The sequence below is a fragment of the Phoenix dactylifera genome, chromosome 8 (genome assembly GCF_009389715.1).
Source record: "Phoenix dactylifera cultivar Barhee BC4 chromosome 8, palm_55x_up_171113_PBpolish2nd_filt_p, whole genome shotgun sequence".
In the NCBI taxonomy this organism is placed as follows: domain Eukaryota; kingdom Viridiplantae; phylum Streptophyta; class Magnoliopsida; order Arecales; family Arecaceae; genus Phoenix; species Phoenix dactylifera.
In genome coordinates this window covers 4,447,677-4,461,894 of record NC_052399.1, presented here as the reverse complement: position 1 = coordinate 4,461,894, position 14,218 = coordinate 4,447,677, and the positions used below count along the sequence as shown (strand labels likewise).

The 14,218-nt window shown below is 39.9% G+C and overlaps 1 protein-coding gene and 1 pseudogene across 3 annotated transcripts in view; both read left to right on the top strand.

The window, feature by feature from the left end:
- LOC103708769 (ABC transporter C family member 3-like) overlaps positions 1-1,808 on the top strand; it is a 19,728-nt gene extending 17,920 nt beyond the window's left edge. For all 3 annotated transcript variants that reach the window (XM_039128739.1, XM_008793841.4, XM_008793839.4), the window contains exons 7-10: positions 290-595; positions 714-777; positions 973-1,212; positions 1,292-1,808. In XM_039128739.1, coding sequence (XP_038984667.1) covers positions 290-595; positions 714-777; positions 973-1,212; positions 1,292-1,416 — 735 coding nt within the window. In that variant the 3' untranslated portion in view covers positions 1,417-1,808. The remainder of the gene's footprint in view (positions 1-289; positions 596-713; positions 778-972; positions 1,213-1,291) is intronic.
- On the top strand, positions 1,525-14,218 carry LOC103708825 (annotated as a pseudogene).

The following is a 14,218-nucleotide window of genomic DNA, read 5'->3' as shown; positions in this document are numbered from 1 at the left end:
TCATTAGTTTCTATGCTGCAATTTCGTTATCTATTCCTTGATCGCCTGTTTTTGCTTAATGATTTGCGTCAAAGAATCAAAGGCGAAAGTTGTTGACTTGTGAGAAGTCAAAGGGTTAAACTTGTTCATTATCTTTTCTGCTTCTAAATTGGGAGGCCTGTTTAAATTAACAGCACAATGTTGCATAACTTAGCTCCTGTTTCTTGAATTTGTATTCTTGCCCTTCCCATCATGAAATGCCTGTTTGTATTCTCTGGTTCTTGTCGGGTGCTGACTAATGTTGGTGCAGGTTCGTTATGGCCCACACATGCCTTTTGTCTTAAGGGGTCTCACATGCACATTCCCTGGTGGAATGAAGACTGGTATTGTTGGAAGAACTGGCAGTGGGAAATCTACCCTAATACAGACACTCTTCCGCATCATTGATCCTACTGTCGGTCAGATATTTATAGATGGCATTAACATTTCAACAATCGGACTGCATGACTTAAGATCTAGACTAAGCATTATTCCACAAGACCCAACCATGTTTGAGGGAACCGTGCGTAGCAACCTTGACCCTCTTGAAGAGTACACTGATGAACAAATATGGGAGGTACTTTCATTTTCCAACATGCACTACATTGTTATTAACTTTTGCCTGATTGCGTCAACTTTGCGTGGGGTATATTGGCTGCTCATAACTTCCTATGGAACACTACCATTTATTTTAGGCCTTAGACTGCTGTCAGCTTGGAGAAGAAGTTAGGAAGAAAGAATTAAAGCTCGACTCTGCAGGTTTGACAATTGAATTTGTTTTTGTTTCTGAAATTGTAGCTGGTAAAAACACTGGCACTCCTCATCTACTTGCCAATATGAACTTGTAGCTTTGTCATCAACACTTATTTCTGAATTTGTACGCAAAACTACAAAGGCTACTTTTATATTGGTATCATGAATTTTGATGGCATGCATGACACATTTGACTTGCAGTCACTGAAAATGGCGAGAATTGGAGTGTCGGTCAGCGCCAGCTTGTCTGTTTAGGTCGGGTGATTTTGAAAAAAAGCAAGGTCTTGGTCCTCGATGAAGCGACTGCTTCGGTGGATACTGCAACAGATAGCCTAATTCAGAAAACCCTACGGCAGCAGTTTTCGGAATCCACTGTCGTAACAATAGCACATCGGATAACATCTGTTCTTGATAGTGATTTTGTCTTGCTTCTCGATAATGGTTAGTACATCGAATGTCACAAAATTTTTCTTTTACCCTTTTCCGGGATAATCTTTGATTGGACTTCTTTTGTGATCAGGAGTGATCGTGGAACATGACACCCCAACTAGATTATTAGAAAACAAGTCATCTTTATTTGCAAATCTTGTTTCTGAATATACCATGAGGTCAAGTTCAAGTTTTGAGAGACCGAGCAATGGATGAATGGAAGACTATGGTCAGTCTGATTTCATTGAGATACCATAACTTGGATGATGCCGAAAAATAACTGGAAGATGACCAAGTATTGCTCCTTCAAAATTGTGAGGGCAGATGCAGAGTCTTGAGCCTGCATATATCAAATGGAGGCTGGTCGGATGTTCTGAATGTTATAAATACTTGAAGATACTCTTAACACAAGTTGCAATGATGAAAGGTAAGTGTTGCTGTCGTAGCTTTTTCATGTGGATAAATGTCAGAGTTACCCTCAAATATATTGTGCATTTTTTGTAACTTCATGAGAGGGTGTGTAATATCGAAACCACTATTATTTTCTGAGAGAAAAGTGATGCCCGCAGGAAGATTATAATCTTTTATTACCTTTTTCATTGTGATCAGGAGACAGGCACTTTCTTTTGTTTTACATTTATAATCGCTGAGGATGCTGAAGGCTGCTTCTAATGCTGGAGTACCACAGATCAGCATTAGTAGTTCGTATCATAATTAATGTTTTAAACTTCTTTCTCTATCCTTTTGCGAAAAACAAAAAGAAAAAATTCCTCTCCATCCCCGTCTTCTCTATCCTTCTAAGCCATTCCTCTCACTGAGGGATCTTGAGTATTATAGAGGATCAAGGAACTTAAATAGTACCTTCAAGCTAATCTTTTTGGGTGAGATCTCGAGTTGTTACATTGATAATGGTTGGTGCAGCTTAGTGTCTCCATTTCTCCTTCTCTTATCCTTTTCGGCTACTTGATTTTTAACATGGGTTCTTGGTGGAGCAGTTGTGATCATGATGGATCACCGACCCCAACCAGATTGTTACAGAACAAGTCATCTTTATTCACAAAGGTTGCCACTAAATATACTATGAGGCCTAGTTCAAGTTTTGATAAACTAAGCAATCATGGAATGAACAACCAATCCAATTTCATGAAGGTCCTTCGGTGATGCCAAACTTTGTGGAAAGCCATATCTATCTTATAATTCTGTGTACAATTCTGCATGCAGATGCAATTTTTTGTTCTTAGATTTTATTGATTCAACCAATATTGATAAGTGGCCAGTACATATTTCTGAGTGGTTGCAATTGCTTTCAGATCCTTCAACACAGGTCTTAATGATGAGCTGAGAGTTATCCTCTGGTAGTACTCAATTGGGATTGGTGTTCGGGTTGATGATGAAAAATATTATGTATCTATGTATAGTATCTAGATACATGGAAGATAATGTCAGTGCAATTACTTATGTTTCCTCCCCAGCCCAGTTAGCCTCTCTGAATACGTGCTTAGTCTAGAAGGCCACACTGACATTGATCATAGCCCGAATGTTCCGAAGCAAGGGGTGGCACAATCATTTGAGCCTTTCGAAGGGCACCAGAATACCTTTTTTTTAATTAAATATGGTGGTATAAGTTCCCTTGCACCATTAGCTTATACGTAATCTGCTGCTTCATCCAGTTTTATTTACTTACGAAACATTGTGGACTAATATCTCCTTTAAACATTGCAAGTCTTTAGAATATCTTTACTAATTATTCATTTAATTTCAATCTGTAACGAGATACGAGGGACCTATAAGTATGGATGTATAAACTCTCTTTGGCCAGTCTTTTCTTTCTCTCCCTCTGGAACTAGCTTAGCTTCCGCTTTGCATTTTCCTCTGATCTGATTGATAGAGTTGAAACTGTTCCTGCAGCAGCGGGGGCGTTGCACGAAAGCAAACCGCCCCCCCGCCCGATTAAGTACCAGTTGCTTCGCTGGTGGGCCCACTTAGGTTAGGGGGGCATTGTCCCTCAGTTCTTACCAACATTTCAATCTTCTTTAGGAAGATTTAGCTAATTCTACTTTTTTTTTTTGTTTCAACCAATGAAAAGAATCTTTCTTTCAAAAAAGAAACCTTATGGAAAACTACCCGACGAGTCTAATCTGCGTCCTGTCATTGTAAAAAAATAAAAAAGATCTTTTAGTGATCGAGGTAATGTTCGAGTTCGACGATTTTCGAAACAAACGGAATGGCTTTTGCCCATCAGATGGCATTGAGATTTTTTTTGCCTTAGCGGCATGAACAAGATCATTTTTTTCCCATCCCACTAGCAATTTCTCCTCAAAATACTATAACTGTATCTTTTATATGAAGCTTATGATTTAGAGACTTGTGAGCAACTCTAGCATTTACAAAGTATAATTAACTCTTCTGCCGCATTTGCCATGTCGACTAAGGTCATGGAGCTCAAACTTTATAGTTAAATCGGGCATCAAGAAATAATTTTTTCTTGACATATTTTGCAGGAATTCAAGTCTGATAGACCTTGCCGATTTTACACCATTTTGTATATAAACATTCAACACGCCAAGGACTCCTTAAGATTTTGGCCCAAAGATCTGCAGCATGCAATAAATTCGTTAACCGGGTGCCGACTTTATGTAAAGATTATGGCTTAGGGTCTTGTGAGATTTCTAGGATTCAATCAGGGATCTAGAAATAAGTTTTCCAAAGGTCGGAACTTGGAGCGTGGTTACTTTATCTGGGTTCCATGCGGAAGATGGTGGGTCTCCGTCTCTGCCATCTGAATCCATGGCCGACCTCCTCGAGCTCCCTCGAAACGAAGCAGTTTCCGAGGGCAGAATCCCCTCCTCTCCTTCCCAACCTCCATACCTTTCCCAAGAAACGGCGACAAAGAGAGGGTTCAAATAAGAAGATCAAGTATTGGCTTCTTGTTCTTCCTCCACCTTCGCCTTCTGTTCCTCAATTCTCGCGAGCCATTCCCTCGCGTTCCCCGGGAGAAAAAGAAAATTCTTGCCCTGCTAGAGGCGGTGGAGGGTTTTCCGTGCTCCCCACCGGAGACAAAATCGCGCTCTTCTTTGTTTCTTGTTGTGTTGTTATAGGGGCGGAGGAGGGGAAAAAAAAAGAAACTGGCCATTCTTGGACCTTTGCGGTGCGAGAGTCGAAGGTGGTTTCCCCGTATTCCAACATGGGGCCGGCATTAAGGAATGTTATAAATTAAAGTGGCGGTGATGCTGTTATTCCAGGTCGGACTCCGGCGGCGACGTTGGGAGATCTACGCCCGGGACCGGTAAGGTAAGATCTCTCTTTCCGCCTTTCGTCTTTCTCTTGTTTTTTCTTCTTCTAATTTTATTTTGGTTGTTGCCAAAACCATCCAGCGTCATCATGGATGGCTGTGTCCGAAGAGCCCTCTTCTTCAAGAGCCTGTCTTGGGTGTTGGTAGGGTCAATGCATCATGCAAGACCACTGGCACCGGCAATGTTTCCCTTTTCACGAATGCCAGTTTCCTTAGTATCCTTTCCTTCTCTTGGATGGGTCCTTTGCTTTCCGTCGGTCATAAGAAGACGTTAGACCTCGAAGATGTTCCACGGTTAGCTGACATTGACAATGTTGATGGTGTTTTCCCAACTTTCAGAAGTAAGCTTGAGTCATATGCTAGAAGTGGTACTGGTGGTTCTAGTGCTAGTGCTGGCAACATTAGTAGCAGCGGGGATGAAAGTAGTGGTAATGGAGCTACTACATACAAATTGGCTAAGGCATTAGTGTTTATCGCATGGGAGCAAGTCCTACTAACAGCTTTTTACGCACTCGTGCACACAATAGCTTTAATTGTAGGCCCCTGCCTTATTGGTTTCTTAGTCCAATACCTTAGTGGCGACTGGAAATTTGCAAATGAAGGGTTTCTTTTGGTTTTGGCATTTGTTGTTTCAAAACTTCTCGAGTGCCTTTCACAGAGGCACCGGTCTTTCAGATTGCAGCAGAGCAGGGTTGGGGCCTGCCTTGTTGCTATGATCTACCAAAAGGGTCTCACTCTGTCTTGCTGGTCGGGGCAGAGTCGAACTAGCAGGGAGATCATCAAGCTTGTGAGTATTGATGCTGAGAAGGCAGCGGCTTTCAGTTGGCACATGCATGAAATATGGATGATTCCAACGCAAGTCACACTGGCTTTGTTGGTCTTGCATGCTAGGGTGGGGCTCGCTTCACTTGCTGCTTTAGGAGCTACTTTTGTTGTCACACTAGCCACTTTTCCCATGGGGAAGATGAAAAACAATACCAGGAAGAGATGATGGAGTCTAAAGATGTTAGGATGAAAGCTACTTCTGAGATCTTGAGAAGCATGAGAATTCTTAAGCTTCAAGGCTGGGAGATGAAGTTTCTATCAAAAATAATTTGATTAAGGAAAAATGAAACAGATTGGCTGAAGTACATTTATACATCTGTTATGACAACATTTGTCTTTTGGAGTGCGACTACTTTCATCGCAGTGGTCACCTTTGGTGCTTGTATGCTTATGGGAATACCATTAGAATCAGGAAATGTTCTATCAGTGCCTTGAGGACTTGCAGCTAGATCTAGTACAGAGACTTCCTATTAGGTAGCTCTGAGGTTTCCATTGAAGTTAGCAAAGGAAGTTTCTCATGGGACCCCTCTTCTGAAATTCCTACTTTGAAAGATTTGAAACTTCAAGTGTTGCAAGGGAAGAGGGTTGCTGTTTGTGGGACTGTTGGTTCTAGTAAATTGAGCTTGCTATCCTGCATACTAGGTGAAGTCCCAAAGATATCTGGAACTGTTAAATTGTGTGGAACAACAGCTTATGTCTCCCAAGCACCTTGGATACAGAGTGGTAAGCTTCAAGAAAACATATTGTTTGGTAAGGAAATGGATCATGAGCAGTATGAAAAAGTCTTTGAAGTCTGCTCTGTGAAAAAGGACTTAGAGATACTTCCCTTTGGAGACCAGACTGTTATTGGAGAGAGAGGCATCAATTTGAGTGGTGGGCAGAAGCAAAGGGTACAGATTGCTCGTGCTTTATACCAAGATTCTGATATTTTTCTATTTGATGATCCATTCAGTGCTGTTGATGCCCACACAGGATCCCACTTCTTTAATGTACTCACAGCCGTATAATGAAATTCGTCAGCGCATCAATACTCAATATTTAAGCTTTAGATTAATGTATTTATTATAATTACTTATGCCTATTTGAATTTTGGATTATGTACAAATTAATTGTGTATTTGTTGTATAATAAATCCATAGTACACTCTTCAAACGATGGTAATTAGCCTTTGATATTACTAAGCAACCTTTATATTGCAGGAGTGTTTGCTTGGGCTTTTAGCTTCAAAAACTGTGGTCTATGTCACACACCAGGTGGAGTTTTTACCTTCAGCTGACCTTATCCTTGTGAGTGATACTGTCTTTATTTCTTTCCCTTATTTTGATCATAAATAACTTTGTACGCATCTTATTAGTGTACTAGACAAAGATTGTTCTGTATTTCGGTAGTTCATGAAAGATGGAAAGATTGTACAAGCAGGGAAATATGATGAGATATTAAATTTAGGAACAGAGTTTATGCAACTGGTTGGTGCTCATAAAGATGCTTTGGCATTACTTGATTCAGTGGACGTTGCTGTAAATGCTTTGAATAGCAGCATGGGAGGTAGTTTTTGTGACACTGGAAGTAGTGCATAGGCTTCTCACAAAGTAGTGCAAGAAGATGCACAGAATGATGTATCAGACAATGTATGGATTCAGGAGGGACAACTTGTTCAAGAAGAAGAGAGGGAGAAAGGTAGGGTTGGATTTTGGGTCTACTGGAGATACATCACAATGGCATACAAAGGAGCTCTTCTGCCACTGATACTGTTGGCTGATATTCTCTTTCAAATTCTTCATATTGGTAGCAATTACTGGATGGCATGGGCAGTTCCCGTTTCGGAAGGTGAAGAACCTCCTGTGCAAGGTGCAATTCTAATCTATGTGTATGTTGCATTTGCTATTGGGAGCTCAATTTGTAGTGCCGCAATCTCTTTGCTTCTTGTAACATCTGGATATAAGACGTCAGCATTGCTATGTAACAAAAATGTATATGTCCATTTTCCGTGCACCCATGTCATACTTTGATTCCACTCCAAGTGGTCGTATCCTGAACAGAGTATATTACTTCCAGTATGTTTTTGATATTTTTTCACTAAAGCAATAGATTCTGTAAAGGTACTTCTGTTTGTTGGCACTCATTAGCATAAGCAATCTTTCCTCTTTAGGCATCAACTGATCAAAGTAAGGTAGATATGGCTATTCCTTTCCAAATTGGTGGCTTTGCATTTTCTATTATTCAGCTTTTGGGGATCATTGCAGTCATATCACAGGTGGCATGACAAGTTTTCATCATGTCTGTTCCTGTGATTGCTGGTAGCATTTGGTATCAGGTAAATTTTTGTGGCCTTTTTCTTCTTTATGTCTAGCTCTTTACATGGCTTGTGTGGATTAATTTAATTTTCTAGTAAAGTACATAAGGGAGTTGAACCTTTGGGCTTTGGGGAAAGAAATAAGCTAGTTATGTCCAGCACATCATAGAAATAAGCTGGTTATTTCGAGCACATTATACTAAGTATTAAGGGGGTTTCTTGAATGTACACGGTTTTTGAAGTTACGTTCACTCCAGCTCATGAAACATGATATGGAATTTTAATAAATATATAAACTTTAGATTCTAGCCAAGGTAAGACAAAATATGAAGCATTGAATATGAAGACAGATAGGGAAGAAGTGGCAGCGATATGATGGTAGTTGTTGACGATTGCTTATTTTGTTTCTTTGTTAAAATAATACCATTATTTTTGTTTCCATTATGTCCCTTAACCACTATATATAAGTTTGCTTTGTTACTTGTAGAAGTTTCTGATATTTTTCTTATTTTTTATGCAAACTCATGACAGAAATTTTTCATGGCAAAAGTTAGTGGGATTTGACACACAGACATTAGGTGCGCAGGAAGCATGAGAATCCACTTGCTTTATCCCATTTTTGGACCCATACTTTGGCTTCCTGTATAATCTTCTTTAGTGCTGAATTTAACTGGATGGTAATAAGTGCTTCTACTAAAATCAAACTTTAGATGGAGATAACTTAAGACAATTTATGTCCACTGTGTATCTCTCTCTCTCTCTTTCTCTTTGAGGGTAATGGCCATTGTGTATCTCAAAACTGCTCAAATATACTTTCAAGAGCATGGTTATTATGCAATTATGAAACTGCATGGTCTTAACGTTACTTGATGCTCTATTCGCTAGTCTATGAGAAATTTTGGGAAGTAATCATCCTGCAGCAATATTGTTCTTGTTTTTTTAACAATATTACATCAGTACAGCACGAGATCTGGCAAGACTGGACAGGGTGTGTGGAGCTCCTATCATACAACATTTTGCTTAGTCAATATCAGGATCGATGACAATTAGAAGCTATGACCAGGAACCAGGATTTGTAAGCACTAGCTTCCTTCTGATGAATGATTACTCTCAACCAAATTTTCATAATGCTGGTGCAATGGAGTGGCATGGTCTTTGTCTGGATATGCTGTCGTCTCTTACTTTTGCCTTTTCTTTAGTATTTCTAGTCTCTGTGCCCAAAGGCATAATTGATCCAGGTAGTTGCTTTAAGGAAATACCCTTTCTCCTTTTGAGCTGCTGTCTTGATGAAGAGAAGGGGCATGAAGTCCAAATTTAAACTTTATGTATTATTTTCCTCCTTTCAGGCATGGCTGGCCTTGCAGTGACCTACGGACTTAGCCTGAATATGCTGCAAGGCATTGCCGTATGGTGTCTCTGCAGTCTTGAAAATGAAATTTTATCTGTGGAGAGAATACTGCAGTACAAGGACATTACAAGTGAACCACCTCTCACTATTGAGTCAAACAGACCAGATTGTAACTGGCCATCAACTGGAGAAGTAGAGATCTTGGACCTGCAGGTAAATCCCAGCATCTCCAGCAACATACCTTTTTCCCTTGGAATTGTCATGTAGAAAATATCTTAAAAGCCATAACAAGTATGGCATATCATCCTACACCTTAAATTCATGCTAAATGCATTGATTCTAGGTTTTTGCTTGATGATTCGTTTCCAACACGATAAATGTTGCCTTCTGAATAATTGAAAGTTAAACCTTCTTTTTGAGTGACAGTTAAGAGATTAATCTTTGTTGATTCCTTAATCTGCAGTGTAGAGTAGCAGACTAGAAGATCGATTATGTTAGCAACATAAAGTTGCAGAGTTCAGCTCCTACTACTTTAATATCGTAGCTTTATCTATTCTCAAAAAAAGACATCATAGCCTACTTCTAATTATCATGTTGTGTTTGCTTGTGTCATTTGACAATGCATTATCTTGTGGAAAAAAAAGATGTGCATGCTCGACTCGTCTAGGCCTGCCTGCCCGATCTGTCACCCACAAGCTCTTGTGGATGGACCAAGTTAAAACCCGAAATACATAAAAACCCATTTGAATCGGGTTTGAACGATCAACCGAGCAGTTCAACCATTCAATTTGCTTGGGCCATAGCTTTTGACTCAGCCAGGTCAATGTCAACTGAAAGAAAAAGAAGGGAAAAAGGGAAAAAGGATTAAATCTCTCTGCACTCTCTCTTTTCTTTTGTCCTTGTTGGCCAGTTTGCTGGTGGCCATCGTCTAGATTTGCAATAGATCCTCGAGATGGATGGATCATGGATGAAAGAACCATGGTCGTTGTGAGGACTCTTGTGGGCGTGTATTTATAACCTTGTTGGCTATGCATTGGGTAGATGTTAGGTACTTATACAGGCCAATGAACCCAAAGAACACCTTCCGGCTAGTCTTTTTAGGTGAGGTTTTGGGTTGTTAGAAATAGTATCAAAGCGGACCTAGTCCATGGCCCATGTGGACTAGAGGACATTGCAGTATAGGTCTATTTAGTTTGATCATAGAATGATCGTGTTGTTTGCAATTGGATTTGAATAGATTTAGACTCTTAGCTTGGTGAGGATGCCAAGGCTTAAACTTAAACTAGGAAAGTATGCAAGGATCCGTGCAGGTGCGTGTTTAGTCCCATATTGGCTATGCAGTGAGCAGATCTTGGATATTTATATAGGGCCAAGAAACTCAAGCAATACCTGCTGACTAGTCTTTTTGGGTAAGGTTCTAGGTTGGTATAGTCGCACAATGCAAGAAGACCCCATTGTTGGCTAGATTTAGAAGGAAGAGGGTTGTTGTTCGCTAGATCATGTAGTAGGAGGGCCGCCTTCAGCTAGTTCAGGGAGGAGTTGTGGCATTATTGCCCGATTTTTTTTGGGAAGGAAAGAACTGAAAAATTTGGAGTGAGGATGGGGACTCCACAGTTTAGACCCAATTTCTTTTTCTTTCTTCTCTTCTTGTCCATCCAGTGGGGTCAGGAGGATGCTCCCTCTTTTCCTCCCTTTATTTTCCTTCAGTTTTTGGCTCAATGTGGATTGGAAAGTGGGAGGTCTTGATCTTTCTAAACAGATATTTTGACTTGACCGAGCTGAACCATGGTTGAATTGTGGTTAGCTCGGAGACATGTAACCTCGTCACCAAAACAGGTTGGTCTGGGTCAAACTGATTTGAGAAAAACTGGATGCAAGCTGGAGATTAATGGAAATAGTTTTCAGATTCTAGACTATTATCTGGAAAGCTATTACCAGATGGGGCAGGTGGCTATCTAATATTAATATCCAAAATTTATTGCCAAGTGCTGTGTGCTGACTAATATTGAGACAGGTTCGCTATGCCCCACATTTGCCTTTTGTATTAAGGGGTCTCAGCTGCACATTCCCTGGAGGAAGAAAGAATTACAGCTGGACTCTGCAGGTATGATATCTTGTTTGGTTTTTTCTGATCTTATACTGAACAACAAAGCCAGCCTATATTTGAACCCCCCCATCCTTTGCCCCATCAATTGTGATTATGTTATGTAATGCTTTATTTTTGGTTATATGCTGTGTTTTGCAGTTATTGAAAATGGTGAGGATTGGAGCCATCAGCTTGTCTGTTTAGGGCGGGTACTTTTGAGAAAAAGCAAGATCTTGTTGAAATAACATGCCTTCACTGGTGCCGAGGATGGACGGGAAATGAGCGAACTAGAGGTCCATTTTATAAAGTGCGGATGGATTAGTTCTTTAATTTTATGAGCTCAGCCACCATACGTTGCCGTCTGATTTAATATTCAAATGCTTGCAATTAGTTGCATATCCTTCAATGTAACTCTTGATGACGAACTGAGTTGTACTCAAATGCTGCTCTATGTTAGCATTTCATTTGAAAGTTAATTTCAGAGATATCTACAGGATATTAGGCAGGATGGCTGTAATCCTTTATAGATGCTTGATGTGAGGGGTAGCAGGCATCAATGCTCAGCTCCTGTGCACAAATCTCAGTACATTGCAAATGGCAGATGGGAGGCTTACCCTGCCTGCACTCCATCTCTCCACCCGAGATGCAATTTCTCATGACCAAGCAGCAGACAGACTACAACCCACCAGCCTGGGGATGCCATGCGGACCAGCTGAGGTAGGTCCTCTTTCTGCCAACCACCATGGACAGCTACAGTCTTCTTATCTGTGTGCTGGCTTAAAGGCCCACCGTAGCTCGCAACTGCTGCCAGAGATGGTCGGCCGTGGGGAAAGCTCCCAAAGTTCCAGTGATGACAAACTGTGTTATCTTTCACTGTCTTCAACCCTAATAGATATATATCTACAATTTCCATTGGATTATTTTCTCCTAGTGTGCTCCTTGCATAGCAATTGTTACTGGTCACTGGCATCTATTTCATTGTTCATTTTAGGGTCCTTCAACCTTCGGTAATGGGTATCCTCTCTGGCTTGGAAGAGATGTTACTATCTAGATGATTACAAAGTGTGATGATACTGGAGGCGTTGATGAATGCTAATATAGAGTTCATGGCAATGAAGCTTGTGAAACTAAATTTAGTGATGTTTCATGTCCAGTTATTTAAGTCCTCATACTTTTATAATTTTAGATGTGTTCGGTAATACTTAAAAAAAGGCATATTTTTTGACTTTTAAAATAAAAATAGTACCTTCCAATAAAAAGAAGTATTTGGTAACACCATCCTAAATGCGCTTTCACTCCCAAAAAAAAAAAAAAGAAAAGATGTTTTACAGAAGCTAGAAGATCTATTTTCTAACAGAAGAATCTTATGGAAGCAACTTTAGATTCGATCAAACATGTATAAAGATTTTTTCAGGACATTTACAAAATTTAAGTCAGCGATCCTTGACGATTTTGTATAAATTTGAGATTTATAACTAATTTGGTGCGCAACAAGTGGACCATTTCTTTTTTCGTTTTTCCCCCGCATTGGCCAAGTGGCAAGTCACGTCGGCTCTATACGGAGATCGTGACTCAGGACTCGGAAGCAATAGCTTGTCTTTTTGACGAAAGCAATATAAAATTCTATCAGGAAACAGCACCTAATTTACTCGGCAGAGCTGAGCGAGATGTCAGATGGAAGGCAGACAACGAACGTTTTCACCCGTTGGTATCCATGACGGCCTGCAGCTCTGTTTCTTTCCCTTGGTTCTTTCCAGGCTTATTCTATCATCATCCATCCTGAAAACAAGATCTTTCCTCGTACTTAAATCCAACTTGGGTCCTAACATTTAAATTCGTTCCTTTTCTTAGCAACAATGGGTGCTAAATCTCTATTGCCATGGTGGAGTCGATTAAAAAAACAAAAGGTATTATGACATGTATTGCAAATAAAAGTTCTCAAAGATGGATTTTGCTCCGCTGGATAACAATCTCTCTTCGAGGCTGAAAGAACCAACCCACCTCGGTTGCAGAAACCTCAAACACCTTGAAACCCTAACTATGGTACGAGAGTTGCACCTATGCAACTATCAACTATGCCCCATCCCCCGTGTCCATATGATTGGCCTCTTCTTATGGTTTTGGTTCTTGAAATGGTTGGTGAAGTTTCTAATTGGAACATGGCATCCTAAGCAATTTACTAGAAAATATGTCAGTCCTTTTTTTTTCATATAGGTTGGCCCTGAGAATGCTACGAGGTCCACTCCAAATTTGCTAAGCAATCATTGAATGGAATACTAGGTCAATCCAAGTTCATTGATATGGTGTATCTTTTTTTGTTGGTAGAGAAGAAGGAAGGCCTCCAAACGAGAAAGAAAAATAACGAAAAAAAAGAAAGATAAATTATAGATGAACAAGGAGCCGATCAAGTTTGCATACGCCAGGTGGGAGAAAAATGATGGGAAATTGTCGAACCATGCAAGCCTGCTGAAGTTGCACTCATGAACCTAAATTACCCAGTTTTTTCGATTTTATTGACTCTGCCAGTATGATTAATGGCTATTACAAAGTTACGTGTGGTTGCAATTGCTTGCAGATAGTTAGTTTGGCACAAGTGTTAAATGATTTTCTGGTAGCTATCCTCAGGTAGAATTCCATTTGGGTTTGATTTCAGATTTACCCACAATTTTACCATTACAATTGTTACCATTAGAAAGATAATATGCTGAATTCCTTTTGGATTTTCAATTTTCATCTCTTATTTTACGAGATCGTATCATCTCAATAATATAAATGCAAATTTTTTAAGTGTTCTGCGAAGGTAATAATTGCAGGTAACAACTTTTTTTTTTTTTTTTACACCGGCTTAGGGTTTCAATGGAATTGATGGGCGAATGCTGCTGACTGTATTAACATTGGCAGAAAAGCTACCTATCTTTTACAAAGGTGTTGCTTAAGAGTTCTGAAATGCTCTGCATTGCAGGTTCAGTGGCACAATTGTCATGTAATTTACATGTAATCTGTTGCTTTCTACAGTTGTACACGGTCACCAACACCAAACTTTGTTCGCCACTTTGAGGAGACAAATATTCCTCATTTCAGTCTCTACTGTAATGGAGTACATTAGAACTTTGCTGTTTAAGTGATCTGAAAGAAGATATTTCTGCAACTTCTTGCAACCAAATGAGCACCAAA